Genomic DNA, 26,290 nt, shown 5'->3' with positions numbered 1-26,290 from the left:
GTCTTCGCACTTCCGTATCCTCTTACGTTCCTCCCCCTCGTTTAGGTTCTCCATTCTTTTCCTCGTCACTCGGCGTTTCTTCTCAGCCTTCCCCGTCGGTCTTCAGCTGCGAAAGCGCGAACGTACCTCGCGACGAGTGTACGTACGTACGATTCGTTTGTTTGTTTATTTTTTTTCCTCCGCCGCGCAATGACAGAGGTGGCTTCGAGCGACCGACCTTCGACGTCGGGCGAGGTCATCCTCGTCGTGTCGCCGACGAACGAGGTGCCAAAGAGAATTATTATTGCAGAGTCGCGTTGGACGGCACGGGATCACAGGGCGATCGCGTATCGGCTCTGCAATTTATCCGTCGTATAACAGGATCCGCGACGGCCTATCATCTATTTTTTCCACGCTCTTCAATTTCACCTACACGCACGTAGGTATACGTCGAACGGGGGAGCATCGAGCGCGATCCAAACCCGTACCGACGAGGAAATCATAGCGAAATGGAAAATAAAATCTGGATGGAAGAAATATGGAATGAATCTCGGTCACACCGTGACACTTTTCACGTAACGTGTAATCGTACCGATATCTAGCCGAGTCCCCGCGTTGGCGTTCGTTTTCGACGGTCCCTCGCTCATGGTGAGTTTTGCCCCTCCGTTACAGATATCACTCGTTGTTATATCGCCCCTTCACGAGCGGCTGCTGGCCCTGTACGAGATCGCGTTTATCACCTTTTACTTTACCCACGACACCTTTTCGCCTTCTCGATGATGATTTTCCTCCGTTTTATCTTCGCGAGTGTTCGAGAGAACGAAGAGGTCCGACGATGATTCGACGGAATCGGGCGAGCCCAAAAACCCGAGCCGACACAGATCGGTGATCAGCCGTTACACGTAGACACTGGTGTATGCGTATATTTCATTTATCTCACTTTGAACTTCGATACTTTGACAGTTTTCCCTTCGCCTTTTCACGGACGATTATGCGTTCGAATATGCGTCGTCTCGGTCGGTCGATCGGTTGATATTATCCAAAAAAGGGAACCACCCGCACGCCGCAATGGGATAATAAAGGGAATTCGGGGAGGGGGAAGCACCCCGATTTTAACACTTTAACCGTATCTTGTGCATCTTTCTTCGTCAAACTCGCCACATCCACCCTTATCTCTGGCTTCTTTGTAACTTTGCCTGTACAGAGAAAGAAAAAAAAAATCTCACCTCGAGCTGCCTTTTTTTTTTTTAATATCTTACTACGCGAGATATCGTTAGTTTAGACCCGAGGTTTCAACGCTTTCGCCTCAATTACGAATACGTCGTCGTGGTCGTCGTGGTCGTCGTCGTCGTTATTATTATTATTGTTATTATCAATATTATTATCGGTACTGTTAATGTTGTTATTATTGTTGCTACAGTTGTTATCGAGCGGCGGATTAAAGAAACCGGCTTAGTCCCCTAGTTTTGGGCGGGCCCCCCCTTTTTCCCGTCCCGATTTATTTCGTTTCTCGCCGATTTTTTTCCCCCCTGGTCCTGCACCGCGAACGGTCACGCCGGACGGTCGAGTGATATTCGATTGGTTCGACGGTAGAATCGTTCGTGCAAGGTTGTCGTAAGGTAGGTAAGGCAAGGCTCGCGACACCCTCGCGCGGCTCGTCGCGGTTCTCGGGCGTCGAGCGTATCCCGGGCGCAGTGAGCTACCCGCTCTCCCACCCCCAGCCCCACGCCTGCGCCAAAAAGCTCGGTCGCCACCCTCGTCTGGATCCCCGTCACCCTCCGACGTCCAGCATCCAGCATCCAGCGTCCCGCATCGCGTCCCCCTCCTCGCCCCCCCCCCCCCCCCCCCTGTTCCCTTCCTCTTCCCTTCGGCTCGCAGCCCGTAACCCCGCGCGGGCCCGAATTGAAGCGCGAACCGCGAAACGCGAAACGCGAAACGCGAACCGCGAATCCCGAATCCCGAACCTCCCCCCCGCGCGATCGTCCACCAAGGACTCCCCGTAGGAACAGGGCTTTGCTCGCATTTTGCGTACGTTCGGGGTGACCTTGAAAACGAATCGTACTCGGTGGCGATTCGTGGAGGGAGAGGGGTGATCCGCATCCCGGAGAATCGTCGAGTTCGAAGAGGCTTGCGTCGGTAGAACCTGGCCGAAAAATATTCGACTCCGGGTCGGGGGCGGTACGCATACCACCGCCTACCCGTATCATACGCGGAGAATGAAAATGAAAATCCCTTCGGCCGCCATGCTCTATCGGCGGGGTGTAAGTGCCGGAAACTAACCCACGTGCTTATTAAGCGAGAATCCGGTCGCCCGTCGAGCGCCACATATAGGGCAGAGCTTGCGGGGCACGCGGTGTATAGGTGTACAGGTGAGGTCGATACGCGCGCGTGTGCGCGGGTGCGGGTGTGGGTGAATATACCTGAGGATTACGGAAACGCGCACACCGTTCGGTTCTTCCCCCTCGGCTCCCGGGTTCGGTCGGGGACGAGTGTCGCTCGGGCGCGAGACCTTGGCGAGACCTTCTTCGACGTACGTCGAGGTGGACGGTGTCCGTCGGGTGTACGGGCGTGTATATCCGTATGCGGACCCGCCGACGTCATCGGACGTTTCAACCGGTCCGATCGCGGTGCCGCTCTGTAAAAGGGGGGGGGGGGGACGACGGTGCGTCGCACCGGCACACGTTCGCGGATCGTCGTACGACGCCTACCCCTGTAATTTCTCGAGTAGTTTCGATCGCCTCTGAGGACCCGGTCTTTGTCAGTTGGCGCCCTTGTCGTCGCGTCAGCGAGTTTTTCTCCTCTACAACGCCGACGCCTTTCCCTCCGATGCCACCGCCGATCCGTCAACGCGGATTGGATACGGGTAGACCCCGGTACCGGGGATCGATCGGCGGCGGCATCGGATATTTGAAAATTATTTCATCGGAGCTCGAGTTTCGCTCGCGCCAATTATTTTCGAAAACATCGGGGCGGACGCGCGCGTCGCGTAGCGATACCGTCGCCCGTAGATTCGCACGGATCGTCGTTCAAAAATGAATACGTCGTCGAGGGTTCGGATACCCGGGTACATGTCGTTCGAACGCCCCTTCGAATCTTCGTTCGCACGGTGTATAACGCCAGATTTACGTCACGATCCACGCGAATCCCCGAAGCTTGTGTCTCCGGTCGTAATTATCCTCCGTTTTCACACTTTTCCGGACATTGACTCGCGATGGTTGAAAATCAGCGAAACGAAGAAAATAACTCACCGTACATGTCGAGTCTTCGAACAGCTAACGATCGAAGACACACCGGGGCAAAAGGTGCTCTTTCCGGTCAGTTCGTTGATTTTTCGCCACAAGGGTGTGTTTCGCCGGACCGAAGAAAATCACGACAAATGACAACGGTATCGCGCGGGGGGATATTTCATCGCGAAAGGAGGTTTTTTGCCAGATGCTCGCGCCGCGGAGAGTCGGAGACGTCGTCTCTCGTCTCGAACTGCGCCGAGTGAAAGGTCGGAAGGGCGTCGTCCGAGAGAAATATAAGGCCGAGTATTGAAATCTCTTTGCCCCCCATGAAGTACTTTTCGTTCGAGGGGATGATCGGATGAAATTGTCGAGTCAGGGGCCACTCCGTATAGAGAGCATCTCTGTACCCGTTTTTGGCTCCCGGAAAGGGCTCCTCCGAGAGGCGCAAAAAAGATACTCCCCACGCAAATCGTACAAACATATAGCTAACGGGGTCGGTACGTGCGAGTATCGGACCCCAGGGTTCGCGCGCCACGCTGCGGAGACCGAAGGGGGAAAGTAGGGCAGTAGGTGGTTGCACCCTCGACTCTTACGTAACGCGGCTATACCTCGAACCGCTTACGCGACGGTGTGATTGTGACGTCACGATCCACGCAGAGGGGATGCTGCGATTAACGACCTAGGCGCGCGTTTCGCGAACCCCGGCGCTAAGTTCGTCCCGGGGGGAAGCCGAAAAAGCGGAAGGGTCGCCGCAGGGCGACGTCGTCGCGACGTCGACTCGAAGGTGTCGCCGCTACTTTCCTCTCATTGTCGAGAATCGTGCCTACCGGGCACCCGGAGCTCGAGAAACTGGACTCACGAGTCGGAGTGCCGGCGCGGTGGAACATTTGTCGGGGAACCGGGAACAATCGGGAGGACCGAATTATCGTCCCGGCTTGGAATCGGCGCTCGTCATCCGCTTCCGAATCGAAAGCTGGAAACGGTTTTCGGGCAATGAGGGAGAGAGAGAGAGAGAGAGGGAGGGAGAAGAGCAGGGACGCGAAAATTGGCGAAAAAACTGAAAAAAGATCCTGGACCTTAAAGAGCAAAGTGTTCGACGCGCGGTCCTCGGCTCGCGGGCGATGTACAGGGATGTACGCACCACCGGGACCCCGAGCAAACCGAGTCACTCGCACAGCCTCATTCTACATCCACAACCCGGCCATCCGAGGCTCCGGTGTTCTTCGTCTCCGTCGGAACGGCGAATCCGCCATTCGTCGGGTCTCCCTCGACGCCCCACCGCCGCTGGATCGATACAGCGGAGCTGTGTCTCGTCCCCTATACATGTAGATGCGAGTAGTACGTACGTACGCCGTGTACCGTGGGCCTTCGTACCCGCACACGTCCGCGGAAACGTTGACCTACGCCTCACCTCGTACGCTCGCACGTATCCAATTATCAGACGTACGAAACGAAGAAGGTGCGGACCGAAAGGGAGGCGAACGAGCGAGTAGGTAGGTATTCCTATCCGCATCCGGGATCCGGGACCCGGTATCCGGTATCGGGGTACGTGGAATATCTCGGTATCGCGTGCGCCGACCTTGCGTTGCCCTTTCTTCGTTCCGCCGGGAGGAGGCCGCTCGTCGTCGGGAGTGACCGGTGAGAGAGTCCCGAACGGTCGGAGGGGCCTCGCGGGACTCCGAGAGGAGGGCGGAGGGATCCAGGGTTCGGAAGATGGCGGGGCATTATCCTCTCTGCGCTCCGTTCGTTCGTCGATACTCTCATCTCGGCCCGGGTCGCCGAGGACGGGTACTCGAACGTCGCCACCGAAGAGGAGTTGCGGTCCTTGGCGGAGTGTCGCGGCGAGTACCCCGCAGCGGGAGATCAAGGGGTTGCGGGCGATTAAACGAGGACGAGGAGCGGAAGTGAGTATCGGTAGCGATACATCGGACCGGCAGACGGGGAGAGAGAGGTCCGTCGATGCCTTCGATGTGACGCGCCGTTGAATTTCGGAGGGGATCGAAGGGTGGAGAAAGTTTGCATCCGGCATAGAGGATGCGGCGGTAAGGGTGCGCTGTTTCGGTGTCGCGGTCGCGTCGACGCGGTCCTCCTATTACCTACCTACGTGGAATCGGTAGAACACGTAGCGCTGCATCGTACGACTTATACGTACGGAAAGCGGCGGCGGATTGATCGACGCGAGCCTTTATTCACCGCCTTCCCGCGCTCCGCTGTATCGTATTAATAGAGGGCCTTGTATTTAGCGAACCTTGCTCCGAAGACCTTCACCTGGATCGCGTCCTCGTAAAAGATGCAGTCGCTTCGATCCTGAATAATTGCACGGCGCGCACGAAGGTGAGTCCGCCGGAGGAGTGGTGGTGGCGCGTTGCGTAAACGTACGTTCCGCTTACCTCGGAAGTATTCGTGTATCGAACTTTGACCTCCACCGCTCCACGGCGGAATCGAGGGAGTCCGCTTTTCGTTTCGATTCGTCTCTCCGTTGTATCGTTGTACCGATTTTTTAATTGTCCGCACTGTCCCGCTGGTAATTTTATTTCGTCATTCGTATAGGGGTCCCTTTTTATTCGGCGCTTCGTCGCGTTGTCTCGGGATCCGATCGGCGCGAGGGTCGGAAATTAAGGCAGGCGATGGAAAATTGGCCGTTAATGGGATCGAGGCTCCGACAACTTGGGAATTCCATATTTCCCGGGAAAGGTGGAGAGCAAGGGAGGGCGGAGAGGGCGGAGAGCGAGAGAGAGAAATAAAATGAAAAGAGCCACCGATCCGAACCCCGCGGAGCACCTTCGACGTGACTTTCGAATCCGCAGGGGTGACCCCATCTTTCGCGGAGTCTTTCGCTTTTCGCGACCCACTAGCGTAGGCACGTAAGTACGTACGTACCTGCGTACATGGCTGTTGGTCGCATAGAAGGGAGGTGGAGGAAACTCCATCTTTCTTACCACATTCGTTGTTCTCTCGTTCATCCCGGGGGATACATTTCGCACGGGGACGCGATCACGGAAGTGAAAAAAATTAATATTATTCGACCTCCGGGCGGTCCGAGTTGATCCTGGGCGCCCGACGACGCGTCAACACGAGCAATCGATGTCGGCGACGTAATCGAACAACAATGACGACGAGAACCAAAGCGTCGACGTTGTTGTTGTTGTTGTTGTTGTTGTTGTGTTGTTGTTATTACGTCGTTGAATTATACGAAAGTTAACGAACCCGCGCGCGTTCATCTAATTTATATTCAAACGCCGACGCTGTTTAATAACATGTAAATGATCGATCGGAATAAGCTGCATGGGAATAATTATATTTCTCAGATAACGCGATACGCGCCGTAACGGTCGGCCGTCAGGAATTTTCAAAACAATTCCGTCGATCGTGTGCTTGAAAATTATCGACGAAACCTGCACCATGGAACGGTGATGTTTGTCGTCCGCTTTCAATTTTCTTATCGGTCGTCTCCGCCAACGCGGTATCGTTGGGTAATACCTTGCGACTTTTATCTCGCCGAAAGAGACCCGACCCAACCCGCGAATAATATTTCTCGTCTGACCAGGCTCTGAATACGCTGTAACGAATCGCGAAAGCCGCCTACCCGGTAAGATCGGGACCCGACGACCCGGACAGGGTAAGAATTGCGAAAATAAAAGCGACGATACGAAAAGAATAGGGTTGCAAATCTGTACGTGAAAGGGTAGACGAATCCTCTGTTTCGAACGGTTGCCCGTTTCTCTATTTTATTTTTTGCTCGAGTTGTTCGGAATTTCAATGCGAAGCTGCCGCCGCAACGCGGGTCGTCATATTTTATTCAGGGCTGGTTACGCGTCTATTATTCATCGAGGAGTCCGGTGTGTACGATCTACGTGAGCGCGTCACCGTGTCGGTGCGATTATTTGATTTCTGTGAAATTCCGGTTGCCGAGTATTACATCGATTATGACCCTGGAAGCTATAATCGAATTATCGGTACAAGGGGACAGGTGTTCAAGGTCGGCTTGCAAAAGCTGATTTTTAAGGTTCAAAAATCCGTTTCCCATAATATCGAGTTCACCCAGGATCCGGAGGGACGTGGCAGGGGGGCGTCGCGTCGCGACGCGGTCGGTCGGCGCGACGGAGTTTCGCAGGCTATACGTACGACGTGCGGAATTATACAGGTCGTCGGAATCTTCCGAGGGATCGGTGAACGCCTAACGAAACACACGTGGGTATACGCTGCGAAGTTTCGTCATTTTTACGGATCGTCCGAGCGCCGAAGCAACGGCGGAGAAAGAAAAAAATTCAACTGCTGTATCCCGCGAGTCTCGCTCGGACTCGTAAAGGAAGTAAGATACGTGAGAACGGTGATAATGAAAATAAAGTATGTAATATGAGATACTTAGCCGGATGGCGTGGTCCTATTTTCACATCGCCCGAGCTGAAAAATAGCAGCCCATCTACGCTTACCGCGCACACGTCATTTGAATTTCAGAAATGTCGCGAGAATATACGTTCCCGGGGTCGCTGCGTTTCTACGTTTCTACGTTTCTACCCCTCCAGAAATCAATTGCGAGCGTAGAATTAGTCGCTTCGTCGATTAGATCCGTCAATAACGTCGAGCCTCGTTCGATCCTATGCCTGCTTCAATTTACAGAGATACGATCGGTACCCCGATCTTCGCAAAGAACTCAAACTCGAGTATTTCGAACAATTTCGCACACGATTCGATCAGCTGTCATTTCTACGTACCTATCGATTCTTCGGCTCATTTCTGTGGGATACGCCCTTGAGGCTAGAAAATTGATCGAAACACGACGAAGCAAAGTTCGAGTCTTTTTTTTATTTTTAGCCCTGGATTCGATAGAAGAAAAAAAAAACGATGATTAAAAGAAAGAAATAGCAACGAGTGGCGCGCGCTCGGTAGGTTTTGCACGCCCCATTTAGGTATAGAACGACGGTATACGGGTCTTCTGAAGATATACATATACATATACGTGTAGGTATACGTATGCCTTTACAGCTAGAACGTAGATAGGCAGGATATATAATCGAATTGTAGAGTGCAGGAGTAAATTGGCGAGGTAAAAGCTGCATCGTCGGAGCGTTTCCCAACGCTGGTGCAGCGGTGCCGCTGTACTTCCATAGGACAGACACGTCCGTCTCGTAGGTAGGTATACGTTGTGCGCGCACACCTCGCGGGAGAGTAACCGTGTACGTGGAGGGTAGGACGACCATTTCAGAAGCGCGGTATACACTTGGAAACTGGGTCAACGAAATTACATCCGCATTATCAGGGTCGCTTTTGAACTCGGTTCGACCTTTTTCAAGATTCCAAGATCGATTGATTGCATCCGAGTTCGAGTCGCGGCGTTCCAACGGACATCGTCATTCGCCGCCATTGGGGCGAAACGGAGCGCCGGTTGTCGCGTTAGAGAAGAACCAAACTCTCGGGGAAAAATCTAAAGATCTCTGAGATTCGGACGCCTGGAGGGGCCCGAGCCTTTGCGCCGTAAAGAACCGAGGCAAGATAAACATCGTCGGTGTCACAGGCCTCGCGTATCGGTACGGAGCTTCGCACGTCCGGGAAAACATCGACCTACTCGGACGGAGACTCGGCAATAGTTCGGGAAGGCGTGCAGCGAAGCCAAAATGGATAATCCGTGTCGGGGGCACGCACCTTTCCCGCACAGATTTCCATGGAATCGGAGTGTAACGGTAGCCGACGAACGTATCGACGTTCGGTCGTTTCTCCCTTGGCAATTATCCGCACACGTACGTACGTACGTACGAAGAATGCGAGTCCACCGGGGAACCGGGTGCGAACCTCTTCAACGTCGGGCGTGCGACGCACGTACGTACGTGGCGTTTCTTCGAGGGGGCTGTGCGAGTCGAGAGGACGCAGCCGATCGGAAACGAGGATCCTGCCAGGAATACACCTTGTACGGTACACGTGTACTCGGGGGCGCATCCTCGATAAGTCGCGTCACGGAGAAGTGGGGAGTACGAGTACGACGTTATTCGCCACGTTAGCCGTTACGTGTACGCTACCGTCCTTACGTGTACGTACGCTCGACGACCTCGGGGGAGGTTTCTTCGCCTCGCGGCGAGAGCGAGCGAACGGCCGGCGGCGTTGGTCGCCGGTGAATTATGCATAAATCACACCGGCTCGCGGCTATCGATAATCTCACTCTCCTCTCCCGCTCGCGAGCGAGCGATCGAAATATCACCCAAGTGGCGAGGATGTTGAGTAAACTTGCCTTCTAGAATGGTGCAACCCTTTTTCGCCAGGATCAGCGGCGTCGCGCCGGAAGTGCTCATCCCTTCGGCGGCGCGGGTTCGACGAGTATTTCGGAAACGTGCGATATCGCGGTCGTACAGCCGTTTCCCCTCCTCGTTACAGAGTATCGACAAACGCACTCGACGTCGACATAGTTCTTCTAAACTTATCCGGTGTGTCACAGCTCACGAGAAATCTGCATTCCAACGTCGCGATAATCACGGATTATTTCAACGACTCGACCGGCGATGCGATTATTTTCATCGCGCGACAATTACAACTGTAGTCTTACCGCGCACATGCCGCACCCGCACACCGTGAAACAACGACTGGCTTAGGTATGTCGCACCATCGCGGCGAATCAGTCGTAATACTTCCCCTCGGAGTGTACGCGTGAAACATTGCCGGCCGAATGAAACTGTAATCTACTCCGTCCGCATCCCTTGTCGTCGCCGTGCGCACGAGTCCCCAGGTAGACGCGAGTTACGCGCGCGTCTGCCTCGAATAAAGAGAATCAACCGCACCGGTCGTAATAACGGCGGCGATGACGAAACGAAGAGACAAGCACGACATTCACCCCTTGAGGTTCAAAGCGCGCCGATATCATCGGGGGTGTTTCCGAACACTGAGCTTCTGCCGTTCGGTTCGTTCGCGCGACGCCCACCTCGCGTAGGTATATCAACCTCGCAGGTACGCACACAGACGTCCCCCGTTCCGTTGTGCGGAGGTGGACTTGGTCGGTGGTGGTACTCGCGGTGGTTGTCGTGGCGGTGGTGGAGGAGGAGGTGGAGGTGGAGGTGGCGGTGGAGGTGGAGGCGGCGGAGGCGGGGGCGGGGGCGGTAAAAACGCTCCCGATCTGCCTCGACGTTATATGTTCATTTCACCTTTTGTTACCTTTCTTCGTCATTTATTTTCTCTCTCGCGAACCACCCTCGGTATTCACCCCGGTGTGATCGGGCGATGGGATCGGGTATGGCGTACGTACAGGTGGGCGAACATTCCCGCGATGTGACTCGCGCGTCAAATTATTTATACCGATCTCGGTGTACGGACGTTTTCCCTTCACCTCCGCCGATCGGTGTGCGAGACATCAACTTTTATCGAGTATGCGTCGTATGCGGCTGCTAGGCGTGCCACTTAAACTCTTTTGACTCGAAGCGAAGCGAAGCCACTCGCGGCTCCCGCCGACATTCACCCCTTCGATCTTGCCAAATCTCTTTCACCTCCGATCGATCCTCACCCCTCCGCTCGCTCCTACTCCCGCTAGCCTCTTCGAACGGTACACGTTGCGTATCGCGAACCTCGCGGAGAGGATCGCGCCGCGATCGGGGGTATCGTTGCACGTCGCCGCTGTCGGGTTGCGACGATTGTGACATTCCTACGCGACACCGCGGACACCTTGGAAATATCCACGGCGATACGTAGAGACCGGGCGGTAGGGGTATACGCGCGAGTGAAGGTTGAGAAGAAATTCAGTGGTCGCGAGGCGAGACGCGAACGACAAGAGGGATAAATATCCACGAATCGATAAACGAAGAAACAAACGAACCGACGGACCGGTTATACGTGGTATACGAGGGACAACCGGGAAAACCGCCGGCGAATCCTGTCCTGATGAAAAATTGGAACCTCCGGAGCCGAGCGGGTGCCGTCGACGAGGGCGAAGGTGGAGAAGCAGCGTCGACCTCGGCATCGAGGGCGGAAGGGTGCGGTGCTCGGAGTCGGCGTTTCAGGCGACGCGGTGGGTACGGGCCGATAAACGGTATACGTCAACGCGCGTCCTCGCTGCAGGGATCGAGCCGCCGAGCCACCGAGCCGCCGAGCCACCGAGCGACCGCGTCGACCCTCCACTGCTCCGGGACGGATAAACGGGGTGGTTCGGGTCCCCCGCCCCCTGGCAGCGGGGCGGGTGCGCCAACTACCCGACGATAACGACGCCGACTATCTACTCGTACGACCGTCGCGACTACGCGAGCCCGTAAAACGGAATACCTGCGAGACGTGCGGCACCTGTAACGCACACTCGCACGTAAGCGTCTACCCTGCGGGTAGAGCCTCGCGCGGCGGGTTTCGAACCGGCCCCGCACGCCTCATCCTTCTGATTTCAAAGAGTCTCGTTGCGGGGTCGAATGAAGCTTTTCGCGGGGAGTACGCGAGGAATTCGCCCTCGAGTTTCCCCTTAGCTGGTCGCGTGCCGAGAAGCGGTTAACCGTTGGCGACGTTCGTTGAGCGCGGTGCGGCCGACCTTCGAATTCTCTTCCCGAGGTCTTCGCAACGTCACCGACGCGAGGAGATCGTCGTCGCGTCCAAGCGATTTCCACCTCGCCACGAGTCACCCTCGGAAATTATCTCGAAGATCTAATTGTTCGACGAACTCGACCGGAAGAGATCGATTCGGTCGGGCGTATGGTACTCATTTCATTTAGGGATGATTTTTTTCCACCCTTTACTTCTGTGGGAATGTGGCGACATTTCCTCAGCTTAACGTGTCTGCGGTGGGATAACGAATTCGAACAAAGTTACGTAACACGCGACCTAGACCGTAGATAGATTCTTCTTTCGCTTTTTCTCACTGTCTCCTTCGAGCGATCGTTGAAACGCCCGTATCGCACTCCCTCGCGCGGTTCGTTGTCGCAGGTCGTAATTGTTTGGTAACGTTTACGCATGCGATGCACCGTCCGTACGGCCACGGGCAGGTATATCGTTATACCTACCTACGATATGATGACTGCGATAAAAAAAACTTGATAACCTTCTCCGATGACTGGGTGAGGAATTTTTCAATTTTCTCCTCTATCCTATTCGGATATTTGTGCAGTGTTTCCGTTTATTTTCCCCCCTTCTCTCGGCGCGTATAACCCGAGAGAAATTGATTTTGAAAGGAAATCGAATTTCTTCGAATCTTCCGGCGTGTCAATTTAATTCAGGATCGGCAACGATTTTTACCAACGCGCACAGCCGCGTGCTCGTACCCACCTTCGCCCACCCCTCGGTTTTACTCCGTCCCACTTTTCCCCCCTTTCGAATGCTCTCGGTGTTCCGATCGCTGATCTCGCAGGTTGAATGGGACGCTCTTATCTTTCCGATTGCCCGATTCAAGCGACCCTCGCCGTTGTAAAGGATGCGAGCGGACGCACACGTACAAGGTTGGCACAGGTGTACGTACACAGGGGGGGTGCAGGTCGGTTAGGTACGATTCGTGAAATCCACGCGAAGAGAGGAAAGCCGGCAGCGGAAGCCGGAAGGAGCGACAAAGTCGTCGTCATCACGACGCCAAGATCGACCTACTACCTCTCGGCCCGCGGCTGATCCGTTTCTCCTCCGCTTCTTCAATCGAAAGCGTAGAAAGCCCTCCTCGGAAGCTACCCCGGAGTCCGAATCACGGTGGTTATATATCCGTTCGCGTTGTCCACGCCACGCGTTCGCTCTTTCTCGCCGTCGATCGGTCGGTCGATCGTACCGTGGGGCGGATCGAACGATTCGCCGCACGTCCCGCTCGCGAATACGTACAAGTCCGCTGCGACACGCTCGTGCGCTCTGCGATCGCGCGACGATACCAAGGGGTGCGCGAGAATGATCGTACGCACATCGGGGGGCTGAAGAGACGGGGGTCGAGTACGCGATTGTCTCGGCAAAGCTGAAGCGTGCGTGCGTCTGCGAATCGTTGCACGGAGAACGGGCGCCTCTCCGAATTCTCATCGGTGATGATAATACGCGGGGGAAAGTACCGTGACTGTCGAAATCCCGGCGGGCGTCGCTAACGTGTCGGGAGCCGTTGGAAGCACGGTAACGTGCGTACGACTTGTAAAAATGGTATAAACTTTGACGGGGTGCGAGTAACGGAAGAAATACTCGGATCGAGACCTTCGGGGTGGGTATCTGTGCCGTATAATCGCACGGAATGTAGGTGAGACCTGCACAAGAGGCGAGGTGCTGACGCCGAACGTACAGCGCGGACTTAAGCCCACCCCCTCGTCCCTCCGTCTCCCGGTTACGACTATAGCCGATCGGTCGATGAAACCCTGCCGATGAGGTGTGCCTATCGGTTGGAAGAAATGAGAAATAAAACGAAACACATCCCTCCTATACTTACGCACCGTCGTTAATCTTCGTATCGAGGGTTGTGACGGGGACCAGAAACGCCTAACGTTGTACAAATTAACGAGTGCGAGTATCGAGCTAACGGGCAAGGAGCACGAGAAGTTAGCAAAACGAGCTAATCGTGAAAATAGGATGTATGAAATTGCAATTGTTACCCCCTGCTTTCCTTGTCCGAAATTATTTTTCATCATCTGAAAAATTTCCAAGGGCTATAATACGATTTGTAAACCACATCCATGACCTCGAAAACACGTCTTTGGAATTTTTATTCCATCGCAAAATTCCGATGATTCGTTCCCGAGATATCGTCAAAAACGTGATGGCAGGTTACGTAGGTGGAGATTTCATATTTTGGCGCGCCGCGCTCGAGCGCTTTCGACGTTGTTCGTATTCCTATCACTCGGCGGCGTCTATCGCCTCGCGCCTGGCACTCGCCAAGTTTTCTCGCTACCGAAAAGAAACCTGAGAAAAATGACCCGGAACACAATCGGTGCATCCATGGCGAGCTCAGGCTCCGCTGTAGAACAGGTGACCCTGCGTCGCTTGCTTCGATACCTGTTACCACACGTGCGTCAGGCATTGTGACAGCCGGCACGTGCCGAAATTCAAAATAATTTATTACTTCCCCAATAAATGATGGGGTGTGAAATCACTGCCTCATTATTTTTAAGAGGTGTGAAATCACTGTCCTTATTTTTTATCTTGCTTCTATTGTGAGCAGGTGTCGGACGAGCTGTCTAGACCCGATAAAGATCTTGTTCACACCTCATAATTGATTTGACCCTTTCATCCACCTGATCGGCGGCATCCCTTTGCGTTACTTCTGCGAATTCTATGTAACACCGCAAACCGCTTAAGAAAATAAATATGTGAAAATTCAGTAGTTACATCTAACGTTCAGGGTACACTCGGAAAGATCAATTCTGTCACATTTTGCTATACTAGAGCCCGCTCTGTAGTTCACAATCAGAGTTAGCAAGTGTACATGAGAAAAAAAAAAAAAAAAAAATTCCAGAAATCTTTTTTCTCGTACATTGCATTATTACACATCATTAGAGGGGGTGGGCGACATTCGTTCATTTTCTAGCTTACGATAATCAACGCAATGATTTCGTTGTGAAATTACTAATATTCAAACAAAATTTTGAAATATTGTTTATCAGACGAAAAATTGAGATATTCCGATTTTTTTTAGTCGTAGACCCATTCGGATCCGTCGCAATCCGTGCACGGGTCGAAATATTCGAATTCCTCAATTCACCAGCAAACCCGAGCTTGGCTGGAGTCAGCGTAGCCAGCAGCGTAGCGTTTTGTTGTGAGACGTCACCTTCGGGGCTGAGCAGAGGTGACGCCCCACAACAAACCGCACGCCCGTGGCTACCTGACTCCAGCAAAGCTCGGGTTTGCTGGTGAATTGAGAAATTCGAATATTTCGACCCATGCATGGATTGCGACGAATCAAAGTGGGTGGTCTACGACTAAAACTAATCTATATGTCTTGTAATTTTTCTGCTCCCAACAGCGAATAATTGATGATTACTCGATCGATTGCACGAGTAGATGATTTTGGCTTTCAGATTTGGATTCCTAAGCTGATTATATGTGAGATTACTCTTGAAGAACCAAAAAAAAAAATTCGATTTTTGAGCAAAAAATAAATCATTGTTTGAATTGGGTTTAATATGCTTTTCTGACGTATTTTGTTTTCAGAAATCCAAATCTGAAAGAAAAATTGATCTATCTGCAAAAATGACCGAGTTATCCCCATTTTTTTGCTATTTTTGGCATAAATTTGAGGATATCTCGGAGGGAAAAAAAAAATTGGCGATAACTAGATCGAAATACACTGCGCGTAAAAATTAGCGGGTCACCCCGTTTCTACTCCTAAAAATGCCCGATTTCAAATCCTCATAACTCAGCAAATAATGTGCGTAAAACGTTGCAAAAAATGTTGTTTTGAAGCTCAAAGCTTAACCTTTCGAATGCCCTTTGTCGAATTTAATTATCTTTTTTTTTCAAAGAGTAATCCTTTTTCGAATCATGTCATGTCAAAATCGCGAAGTGAACTTCCGACTTTACAACGATGCACCGAGTGTCACAGCGTGGAAATGCAATTTTCACGATGATAATCTTCAAGCCTGAAAAGTCTTCTTCAAAATGCGATTTTGTGAGTTGATCTACGATTTTTTTTGGCCGAGTTATGTGACCTTGAAGCAATTGTTGTCCCTAAATTTTCGAACGAATGCTCCAAGCGACCCAGTCGACGTATTGAAGTTTTTCAAAAACGATTTTGAAGGTCAAACCTTCATCTTTTCCGAAGTTTACTGCTTTTTTTTTTCCCGATCATTTTCGAAGCTTGGATACCTTCCGAATGAACCCCTCCAAAACACGGTGCGGAAATTCAAATTTCGACCTTCAGTAGGTCGCAGAAAAATGGTGGGATAGGTGGCACGTGATAACATCTTCGAGTTTGAAGTGTCCCTTTCAAAATGCGTTTTTGTAAGTTAATTTACGATTTTTTTTGACAGAGTTATTCAACTTCGAACACGGATGGAAGATTGAAACGTTACCTCCGGCATCGGCATTACCAAAGGTGTACCACGTGGAGGTTGCTCGGTAGGATTTACACCTCGTGTGTAAGTGTGCATGTGTTTAGCGTGTACCAGAGATCAGGACCCCATGGTTCGTCAATTCCACGGTATTTTTTGACTCCAAACCCTCTCTGGTACGTGTGTGAGTGTCAGAGTGCGGTATTTCTCGCCAAATTTCGATTAAAGCTTGACCAAGCTCGGCGAGGTTTCGAGGTTGTTCCTGGCGTTCTCTTAGTCACCGTCCAACCATGTCCCAGACCTGCTCGATGGGATTCAAATCCGGACTCATAGCTGGATGGTCGAGGAGAGTGATGTCGTTTTCCAAAAAAAAAATTCGCCGAGCTTGGTCAAGCTTTAATCGAAATTTGGCGAGAAATGGCCGCACTCTGACACTCACACACGTACCAGAGAGGGTTTGGAGTCAAAAAATACCGTGGAATTGACGAACCATGGGGTCCTGATCTCTGGTACACGCTAAACACATGCACACTTACACACGAGGTGTAAATCCTACCGAGCAACCTCCACGTGGTACACCTTTGGTAATGCCGATGCCGGAGGTAACGTTTCAATCTTCCATCCGTGTTCGAAGTTGAATAACTCTGTCAAAAAAAATCGTAAATTAACTTACAAAAACGCATTTTGAAAGGGACACTTCAAACTCGAAGATGTTATCACGTGCCACCTATCCCACCATTTTTCTGCGACCTACTGAAGGTCGAAATTTGAATTTCCGCACCGTGTTTTGGAGGGGTTCATTCGGAAGGTATCCAAGCTTCGAAAATGATCGGGAAAAAAAAAAGCAGTAAACTTCGGAAAAGATGAAGGTTTGACCTTCAAAATCGTTTTTGAAAAACTTCAATACGTCGACTGGGTCGCTTGGAGCATTCGTTCGAAAATTTAGGGACAACAATTGCTTCAAGGTCACATAACTCGGCCAAAAAAAATCGTAGATCAACTCACAAAATCGCATTTTGAAGAAGACTTTTCAGGCTTGAAGATTATCATCGTGAAAATTGCATTTCCACGCTGTGACACTCGGTGCATCGTTGTAAAGTCGAAAGTTCACTTCGCGATTTTGACATGACATGATTCGAAAAAGGATTACTCTTTGAAAAAAAAAGATAATTAAATTCGACAAAGGGCATTCGAAAGGTTAAGCTTTGAGCTTCAAAACAACATTTTTTGCAACGTTTTACGCACATTATTTGCTGAGTTATGAGGATTTGAAATCGGGCATTTTTAGGAGTAGAAACGGGGTGACCCGCTAATTTTTACGCGCAGTGTATTTGAATTCCTCAGTCTACGAGGGAGCCCAAGCTTAGCTGGAGTCAGGTAGCGACGGTCGTCGGGGTTTGTTGTGGGGCGTCACCTCTGCTCAGCCCCCAAGGTGACGTCTCACAACAAAACGCTAGCTGCTGGCTACCGGACTCCAGTTTAGCTTTCTTGTAGACCGAGAAATTCGAATATTTCGACCCATGCACGAATTGCGACGAATCTATGTGGGTCTACGACTAAAAGCAATCGATGTCTTATAATTATTCTGCTCCCAACAGCGAATAATTGATGATTACTCGATCGATTGCACGAGTAGATGATTTTGGCTTTTAGATTTGGATTCTTGAGCTGATTATACGTGAGATTACCCTTGAAAGCCAAAAAAAAAATTCGATTTTTGAGCAAAAAATAAATCATTTTTTTAATTGAGTTTAATATGCTTTTCTGACGTATTTTGACCTCAGGAATCCGAATCTGAAAGAAAAATTGATCTATCTCTGAAATTGACCGAGTTATCGCCAATTTTCAGCTTTTTGGGGTCAAAAATAAAAAATTTCTTTTTTGCTCTATATTGATGTAATCTGAGCTCAGGAATCTGAATTCGAAAGAAAAATTGATCTATTTTCAAAAATGACCGAGTTATCCCCATTTTTTCGCGATTTTTCGCGATTTTTGGCATAAATTTGAGGATATCTCGAAGGGAAAAAATCGTAGCTTAATTTGGACAACGGATTCGTGTTCCTGAGGTCGAAATACCTAAGAAAAGTGCCATACGATCAATTTTAAAAAATGAAAATTTTTGGCCAAAATTTGAAAAAATCGTAAGGGGTACCCCTTGGAAAAATCTCAAATTTTGGCCGAAAATTTTTATTTTAAAAAATTGATCGTATGACACTTTTCCCATGTATTTTGACCTCAGGAACACGAATCCGTCGGCTAAATTGAGCTACGAATTTTTCTCATCAAGATATCTCAATTTTTATGCTCCAAAAAGTGAAAAATTGGCGATAACGCGACAATTTGACTTCCAGATTTGGGATTCCTGACTTTCGGCGTCACTAACAATAAGTGGTCGAATCATGCAGGTTCCTGAGAACCCTCAAGACGTCGAAAGTTTCATCAAGTTGAAAAAATATTATGAAAAATTGGCCCGTCTGACGTCGAATACCTCATATCTTGACCTTGCGACGTGTGGATTATAGGTATAATTGCCGGATGAAGGGATGGTCGTAAGGGAGGAATGGCCAACATAGTCAAAGTTTTTCACCTGGCCGCGGATCGCGGATGCTGATCATATCGTACATATTTGACAATCATTGAGGTGGTCCGAATGTTTGTTGCGTCCACCTGACGGGAGAAATTAAAAAAAAAAATTGAACCTCCGTTAGGTTTCTCTGCGTTACACAATTCATACGTATACGTATTCAGTCCACGTTGAATTAGCGAATACAAATTCAGCGCGTCGGAAATCGCGTGTGAGAACAATAACGTAGAGTAAATTGAAACAATAATAAAACCATCGTTAGCGACACTCGGCGTACAAGGTATAGATGTAGAGGCAACTTTTGTACCGCAACCTATACCCGAGTATACCATCGTCTATAAAATGCGATTGTTAACGATCAGCGTCGTGGGCTTACGCAATCGCAAGTAGCTGCGCATCGTCCGTGCCGTTGCATTCGCGCACGATCGTGAACCGAAACGCGTGTAATATACAATGTACGCGTACGAAGAGTAAAGACGAGCCCTCCGAGATACCGTTTGCGATTTGTATTCGGTGGAAATCACCGGGTAACGAGAATCTTCCGGGTCCGGGACCCGGAGGCAGGCGGCGTTCTCGGTACGACAACGATCGCACGGAGGACACCGACTCAAACGACGAGCGTACGCGTTAATTGGCATCGGACGGCTATCCTCGGGACCCCTGGTCCCGGGGGACGCGGCCACACCGCCTAATTTTCAAGTACCCCGACGCCTAATCGCGGCGATTCGTTCGCGCGCGCTTCTCGTTCAACCTTCTCTCACTAAATTTACAATTGCGCTCAATTACGCTTGATTCCCATTCGACGAATGCTCGCAGTCCGCGGGCGCAAGGATGACGCGTCCGTATACGTGGACACGTATACGCTCGCGGCATGTACGTACGTACACGTACTACACGTACCCAATGTATCCGAACCGCGAAGCGGCTCGAGTCGGAGAGAGCTACCCTCACGGTATCACCGTTGACTCGGGTGGGTACGACAGCATCGATGCGATTTTTACGCCGTCGTGGAAATACATGCGACAAGCCTCGAGACTCGTTCGTACGCACGGAATAGCGTGAAAACCGCTCATTAATTGTTATTGCTCGTAAAGCGGCCGACATGAGTTTCGGGGAGATGTGTAATTGCTCTCGCGACGACGCGCGGCGATTGTCGGGTTCAACTTCGCCGCTGAATCGTGGGAAGGATCGCGATCGGGTCACTTTAGTTCCCGGGCGACTAATGGATCGTATAAAGTCGTCAGTGTTTATTGTCGTTGTATCCGATGCGAGATACGATTCGCGGGATATCGATGTCGCATCGTCGAGGCGCACGGGAAAACGGATGAAAAATAGCGACGAGCAGCGATCGGATCGGCTGCGAATCTCATCGACGTACCGCGAACATCCACGTATAACGTACGCCGCGGGATCGCGGATCACGTGTAGCCGTAACGCTGCGTGTCGAGATAAACGTAGAACCCACCCGTTGGCATCGGCCGGGCTGACCCTCCTCCGATGCCGATCTTCCCTCCGCGTGCAACCGTTTCCCCGACTCGCACCTTCGTACGTACGCGATATACCTGCAGCGCACTCGAAGAGTCATCTCGATCCGTTCCCCTGTCGGTTCGCGCAACGCCCCACGTACTCGTCGTACGTCACACGCACCGTCGGTCGGTCGGTCGGTCGCAGTTTTATACATATTTATTTTTCAATTTTTCCCTCCGACCCGCGACGCGTCGAGTCCCTGGAACATTGTGTACGTACGCCGGGTGGCACGCGTGAGTAGGTGGCGTTGTTCATCGACCGCCGACGCATCGTTGACCACGGAGCGGGTGATTTTCTACGTCGAGGCTACCTTTCGCCCCTGCGGCGTACCTTATAAATTCGCTGAACCGTTGCCATGTGGCGACCGCACGGGGAATGTCGCGGGCGGGGCACTTCGTACGATTAGGTTGTGATAAAATGGCACGGAAATCGCCGAGTACAAAGAATGAAGGGAATAAAGAAAAACCGCTTTGACGCCCGGGCGTACGCGAACGCTTATCCTCTCGTCCAGCGTTGGTAAAATTGACGTGCGGTTCCGTTGAAGCCGTGGGGCAACGAAGCGCGTTGCCCAGATATTATCCGAATCTAAAAATACAACCGACTGAGGTCTCCCACACCAGGACCAGGTCCAGGTGTTGTCTCTTTCGAGTCGATCTACACGTCCACCGAGACATTGAAAAGATATTCTCTTTTCAGCCGCAAGCGGAGCTGGAATTGAACCGAAGGAACGGCGTCTCGGTGACGATTGTTCACGCGTTGTCGTCTTCCACTTACAATTGATGTAAACCAATGCGCGTGAAACGTAGAGGAGCAAGAGTTACCGCATCGGTGCATGGCTCCGCGATTGTGCCTACAATTATAATTATGAGCGAAGCGCGTTATTATCACGCGTGTATGTACACGAATGACATGTGTACTTCGACACGCGTAGGTGTGGGTATATGCATTGCGGCGGTGTTTTTTATCGTAATGTTGAACAGGCGCGAGCTTACGACGAGTATGTGGGCACGCTTGTACGTATATACGTGTATCCGATACCAGAGGCGACCGTGCGCTTGATCGTCGACCAACGCGGACGGATCGTCGACTTCGCGTTTCGCATTCGTTGACAAAGGAATTATTTGCGGAGAATTTGCAGTCCTATCGCGGACCCGCAGTCTGCGTACCAGCGTCGTATTCCGTTGCGAACTTTTTCGTTCCCGTTATCGGCGGCTGAGGCGACGCGACGTCACGATGAATATTGAATCGATCGGCTCCGGGATTCGATTAGTTGTTGCATGTACTATTTCCCGGGACGGGATTCGCTCGTTGGCAGGGGGATGTAGTTGCGGCGACTCGAAACAGTGATATTGCGATAACCGGTCGCGGCTTAGGCGAGGCAACGCCACATACATCGTGTGCATGCGTAATGTCACGTTGCAGCGTAGCGAGTTCCGACGAATTGATATGCAGCCTTGGTCGCGATGTTTACGTTACGCCGGTGGCGAGCGTTGTTTTAATTAAAAATCGATTACTCACCGTACCCAACACCGAAACCAATCGGACGTACCGACGGGGGCTCGGACGGTGCCGGCGTTACGATGAATCGTTCCGGCATTCTTCCCTTGTGTTTTTTCTCGGGCCTTCTCCCCTCTCCGTTTCTTCTTTTTCGCCCTCGATTCCGGTTTCCCTTAGCCCTGATCGACCCCGTCGCCCTAACCGACCGAATCTACTGTGCGCGCATACGTATCTCTTTCTCTCTCACTCTGTTCCGTCACTGAAAACTCGGACTGTGTAATAATTTATTTCGTCCACTCTCTCCGGACCCCTCCTCTACGGTCCGCGACTAAAGCCTCACTAACGAGACAGAGCGCTAGGCGTGTCGTTTAAACGATAATCTCCCGCACTTTTTCTCGTTTCGTTCGCGAGCGCTTGCCGGCTAGCGATTCGTCTTCTTTCTTTCGACTTTAACATTCGCGTCGCACGTATACGTCCGGTAGAAACGAGCCGATAAGGAAATATCTCCCGAAGATTCCAGAGTTCCGATCTACCGTGCGATAGGTAGTCACACTCGCGTGTACACTTCTTCGAACTGTTGATCCTTTTTCCCGTACGACCTCCGCCGTGGATTTTCACTGGGATTGCGCCAACGCATCCGACAAGCGTCAAACGAGCCGACGATTTTACGTATACCGTGTGCTGCACGGGCTAACGACAACTCGCAATTTAATTTCGCCGACGAACGAACGGAGTCGGTGACACGCGGGCACGCGACATGCTCGTGCGGCGATGGCTTCCCTGCGCCCTGAACACACAAACGGGTTTATATGCGTCAGACGCTTATTCGTGCCTCATGCGTGTCTCGATATCAGGGGGTATGAAATGCTGCGTAAAATACACCAGCTCGCCGTATGAGATTCATAGATTTATTTGTATGCATGGACGAGGAGCGATGGCGAAATGCTCCCGTTCGTACACGCCATCGTCCCGAGGCATCATCCTGCGGAGTAACAAACGAAAGTACGAACAGCTGCGAAAGCTCTGGTTGCCCTTCAAGTGTTATTAACACGTTACCGCCGTTTCTATTCCACAAATATAGGTGGCGGTACAGCTCGGAGCAGGAATACGATGCGTTACTTCGGAAATTCACTTCGGTTTTTCTGGAGACGAACGCACCGGAGCCAAGTACGTACACGTACGGAGGCGCCTTGACAAATACATTTGTACGTACTCGCTCCAGTTGCGATCATCCCTGTAAAATCAAATCTAGTTCTGCGATCGATGAAGAAAACGGCAATTTTATTTTCTATTCGTAGGGAAATTCATAATTCTAACATCCGATGCCGCTTGCGAATAACGTCAACTGGTTCCAACGAGGACGAATTTTTAGACGAGTCGCAGCGGCACCGCAGAAGTCACGGAGGGCGTCTGACCCAGTCTGGTCTGAGCCAACGCCTGAGCCATTGTTCCACCCATGGAGCCAGTGTGCAGTGTTCAAAATTTGAACCGGTGTATGCATGCGACGCGACCTTAGATAATGGCCGCCGATGAATTTCAAGTTGAAAGTGTGTTACATTTTATGTCAAATTCTCTCTACGCGGGAATAGTCCCTGAAAATTCTCTCCTCCGCTTCACAAAAATTATTCAAACTGTGGACCCAACCGCAAGTAATGGGCTCGAAAAAGCACAAAAAACACAAACGCGAACGGCTAGAAGGTAACTAAGAATCCTGTGTTGATTGTGTACTTGGTTTACAGTGTAAAAACAAATGGTTTTCATCAGTTATATCGTCGTCGTTTTGCGTGCCTCGGTTAAACTTTGGATCTTTGAGCTATTTTCATTTTATTGAACACAGTTGAACTTGCGGACACATCTGTTTCTCAATTTTAATTACTATTTCTTGGCAAAATATGTCCAAACTTTTGCAGCCAACTATAAAATACTGTCTTGTAATTTCTTGTAATTATTTCTCTATTTCACACAGAAGGCCATTACCCGACACCCGATAGACCGCCGGCATTGAAACTGATATTGAAAGTTGGTGGAAGTAGTGGGACTCCTGAACATGGAGCTGACTCGCCGCATCACTCGTCGATTTTGCAGCAACACTATCAGCAACAATTGGGTGTTAATTATTCAGTCACACAGGGAGAGTCTGAGTATGATCGATACATGGGTCACAAAAAATTGAAGAAAAAGAAAAAGAAAAAGGATAAGCGTCACAAGCACCATCATAAGGAGAAAAAGAGACGCAGAGACGAATCGAGCCAGGAATCTGTTGGAGAAGACAGTTTTCTTGAACCCCCCAAAAAAATGCCAACTATCGTACCTCAGAACCAACAACTAATGCCTCCCAGACCTCCGGATATTGAACATAGAATTGGTGTTATTGGATCTAGCTCGCTATCTCCACATCGAGAACCCAGGACTTGCGTTCTTAGAAAAATTGCTGAGCGAACCCCACTTCAGAGACTTCTAGAACACCTACTCAGGTCCATGGAAAAACGAGACCCTCAGCAGTTCTTCGCTTGGCCAGTTACGGACAACATAGCACCTGGATACTCTCAAATTATAACTAATCCCATGGACTTTAGTACGATAAAACAAAAGATCGATGACTGCAATTACCAGAATTTAAACGAGTTTATAATCGATTTCAAGCTTATGTGCAACAATGCAATGACCTATAATCATCAGGATACTATTTACTACAAAGCAGCAAAGAAACTGCTTCATGTGGGCCTCAAAATGGTCGCTCCCGAAAAGTTGAGGCAATTGAGACCCGTTCTTACTTACATGCCGGATATCACCAAGGAAGAACTTGGATTTGAGCTCGGTGTCGAAGATCCCAATAATCCAGATATTCTAGTGACTGAGGAACAGATAGAGAAAGAACGGGAACAAGAAGAGCGAAATGAAGAAGCAGAGGAGTTGAGAAAGGAGAACCAGCGAAAACTACGCTTGGCTAATCTTGGCAGGTTTGAGGCAATTCCCGACGACATGACGCCAGATGAAATCTTGAAACAAGCTCAAGCCGCGGCAAAACATGCCGCTGAAAAATTAAGTTTCAAACGAATCAATTCTAAAATGGGTTTCCTCAGGCAGAAGAAAGACGGTACTACTAGTTTGCAAATACTTGTTCCCGGCGATGGTGTGATACCTGGAACTAATCAGAGGCCAGTCTCCTTGGGACAATTAATAGGAAAATTGAGTCATGGAACTGGGTCACTAGCTGGGTTCAGAGAAGATAGACGCAACATGTCAAAGCCTGCGAAACCTCTTTATTACGGAGCCTTTGGCTCCTACGCACCGAGTTACGACTCAACTTTTGCCAATCTTACAAAGGAAGAGACAGATTTGGTTTATCAAACCTATGGGGATGAGACTGCCGTTCAGTATGCTGAGTCTATATTAGATTTTGCCAAGGACTGTGACTACACATTAACCATGGTTGACAATCTGCTGGACTTGCTCACTAACGGGGATCACAAGAAGACAAAACGGTTCTTAGAGGAGAAAAGGAGGCTCAGAGAGGAAGAGGAGAAAATTAAACACCTCTTGGAGAAACCTGTCCATGATGGAAATCAGCCAGGATCGTTCGCCGATAAAGTAAAAGTTGACCTCGATCAACTGAAAAGCCTTGCAGAAATCGGAATCGACATAAATTTTCTGGAAAATATAGGTATGCGAAATATGCTTTCGTTTTGCGTGTGGAATGAAAAATTTGATGTTTTGGTAAGTTAATAACCAGTTAACTGATCATAAATTTTTCATTATTCCAACAGAAGAAGAGACAAGAGCGTCGGAGGAGCGTTCGTCCCTTCAAACTGAATTGGATGACACAACACAGCTGCTTGGTCGTCTACACCAAGTCCAGCATGACCGGCTGTCAGCAACGCCTCCTGCTCACTTATCCAATGTCCCTAAACCACAGGATACGGAGATCATGTTGGCAGATAAAATAACAGAGAACCTAACAGAGATATCAAAGAAGCTTCCACCCTCTGCTATCGCCCCTGTGGATGGCCTACGGAGAGCGATGGGAATCGCTCCAATCACACGCCCGACATCTGCCCCAGGTTCAGTACCAGCAACGGTTACCATCTCCGCTAATGTCTCAGCCGCTGAGCCAATGGAGGTTGTCGACTCTATCGTCTCAGCATCACCACCGTCGCTACCGTTGCCACTGGGAACTCCGGGTCTTGGACAAACTCTCAATATTGTGAACCCAGGACAGCCTTCGATTCAAGTACAAGTTGGAGGAATCCCTCATCAAGATCAAGGTCATGGTCCCGGCCAGTCTCAGGTCGGCGGAGGTGGCAGTGGTAATAACGGAGGTGGGCTACTTACCACTCACGAAAATTCTTCGGGGGTTCCCGACCTGGAGTCGGAGCTCAGAGAATTCCTCGAGAGCGATCCAACACTCGTACATTCTCCGCTTCATGACGACAAAACCCTTGAGGATATCCTTTCGGAATCCTAGCCACCGTGCGTGGGCACTGCTTGGCTGGATTTCCAACAGCAGCCACGTTGCCCAACACCAAAACGTACAATGTTTGAAATTCCTAATAAATAGTTTTTACCTGATGCTAAGTTTGTGT

General features: G+C 50.6%; 2 protein-coding genes across 5 annotated transcripts in view; one reads left to right on the top strand and one right to left on the bottom strand.

Moving 5' to 3' along the window:
• LOC105687567 (solute carrier family 12 member 4) overlaps positions 1–22,695 on the bottom strand; it is a 35,975-nt gene extending 13,280 nt beyond the window's left edge. The window contains exon 1 of one of the 4 annotated variants that reach the window (XM_012403323.3): positions 21,729–22,695. In XM_012403323.3, the coding sequence (XP_012258746.1) occupies positions 21,729–21,807 (79 nt within the window). In that variant the 5' untranslated portion in view covers positions 21,808–22,695. Of the gene's footprint in view, positions 1–571; positions 1,486–9,429; positions 9,934–21,728 lie in introns of those variants that run through there. The other 3 variants (XM_012403325.3, XM_020853184.3, XM_048653978.1) reach the window with 3 other exon arrangements.
• Positions 22,696–22,778: 83 nt separating this feature from the next.
• On the top strand, positions 22,779–26,282 carry LOC105687453 (bromodomain-containing protein 7). Its single transcript, XM_048653981.1, has 4 exons — positions 22,779–22,912; positions 23,006–23,405; positions 23,674–25,371; positions 25,475–26,282. The coding sequence occupies exons 2-4, from the start codon at positions 23,360–23,362 to the stop codon at positions 26,170–26,172; spliced, it is 2,442 nt and encodes an 813-aa protein (XP_048509938.1). The 5' UTR covers positions 22,779–22,912; positions 23,006–23,359; the 3' UTR covers positions 26,173–26,282.
• The last annotated feature ends 8 nt before the right edge of the window (positions 26,283–26,290 follow it).

This window comes from Athalia rosae, chromosome 4 (genome assembly GCF_917208135.1).
Source record: "Athalia rosae chromosome 4, iyAthRosa1.1, whole genome shotgun sequence".
Taxonomy (NCBI): domain Eukaryota; kingdom Metazoa; phylum Arthropoda; class Insecta; order Hymenoptera; family Athaliidae; genus Athalia; species Athalia rosae.
Note: the sequence above shows the minus strand (reverse complement) of the source record. Positions and strands in the feature narration are given on the sequence as shown.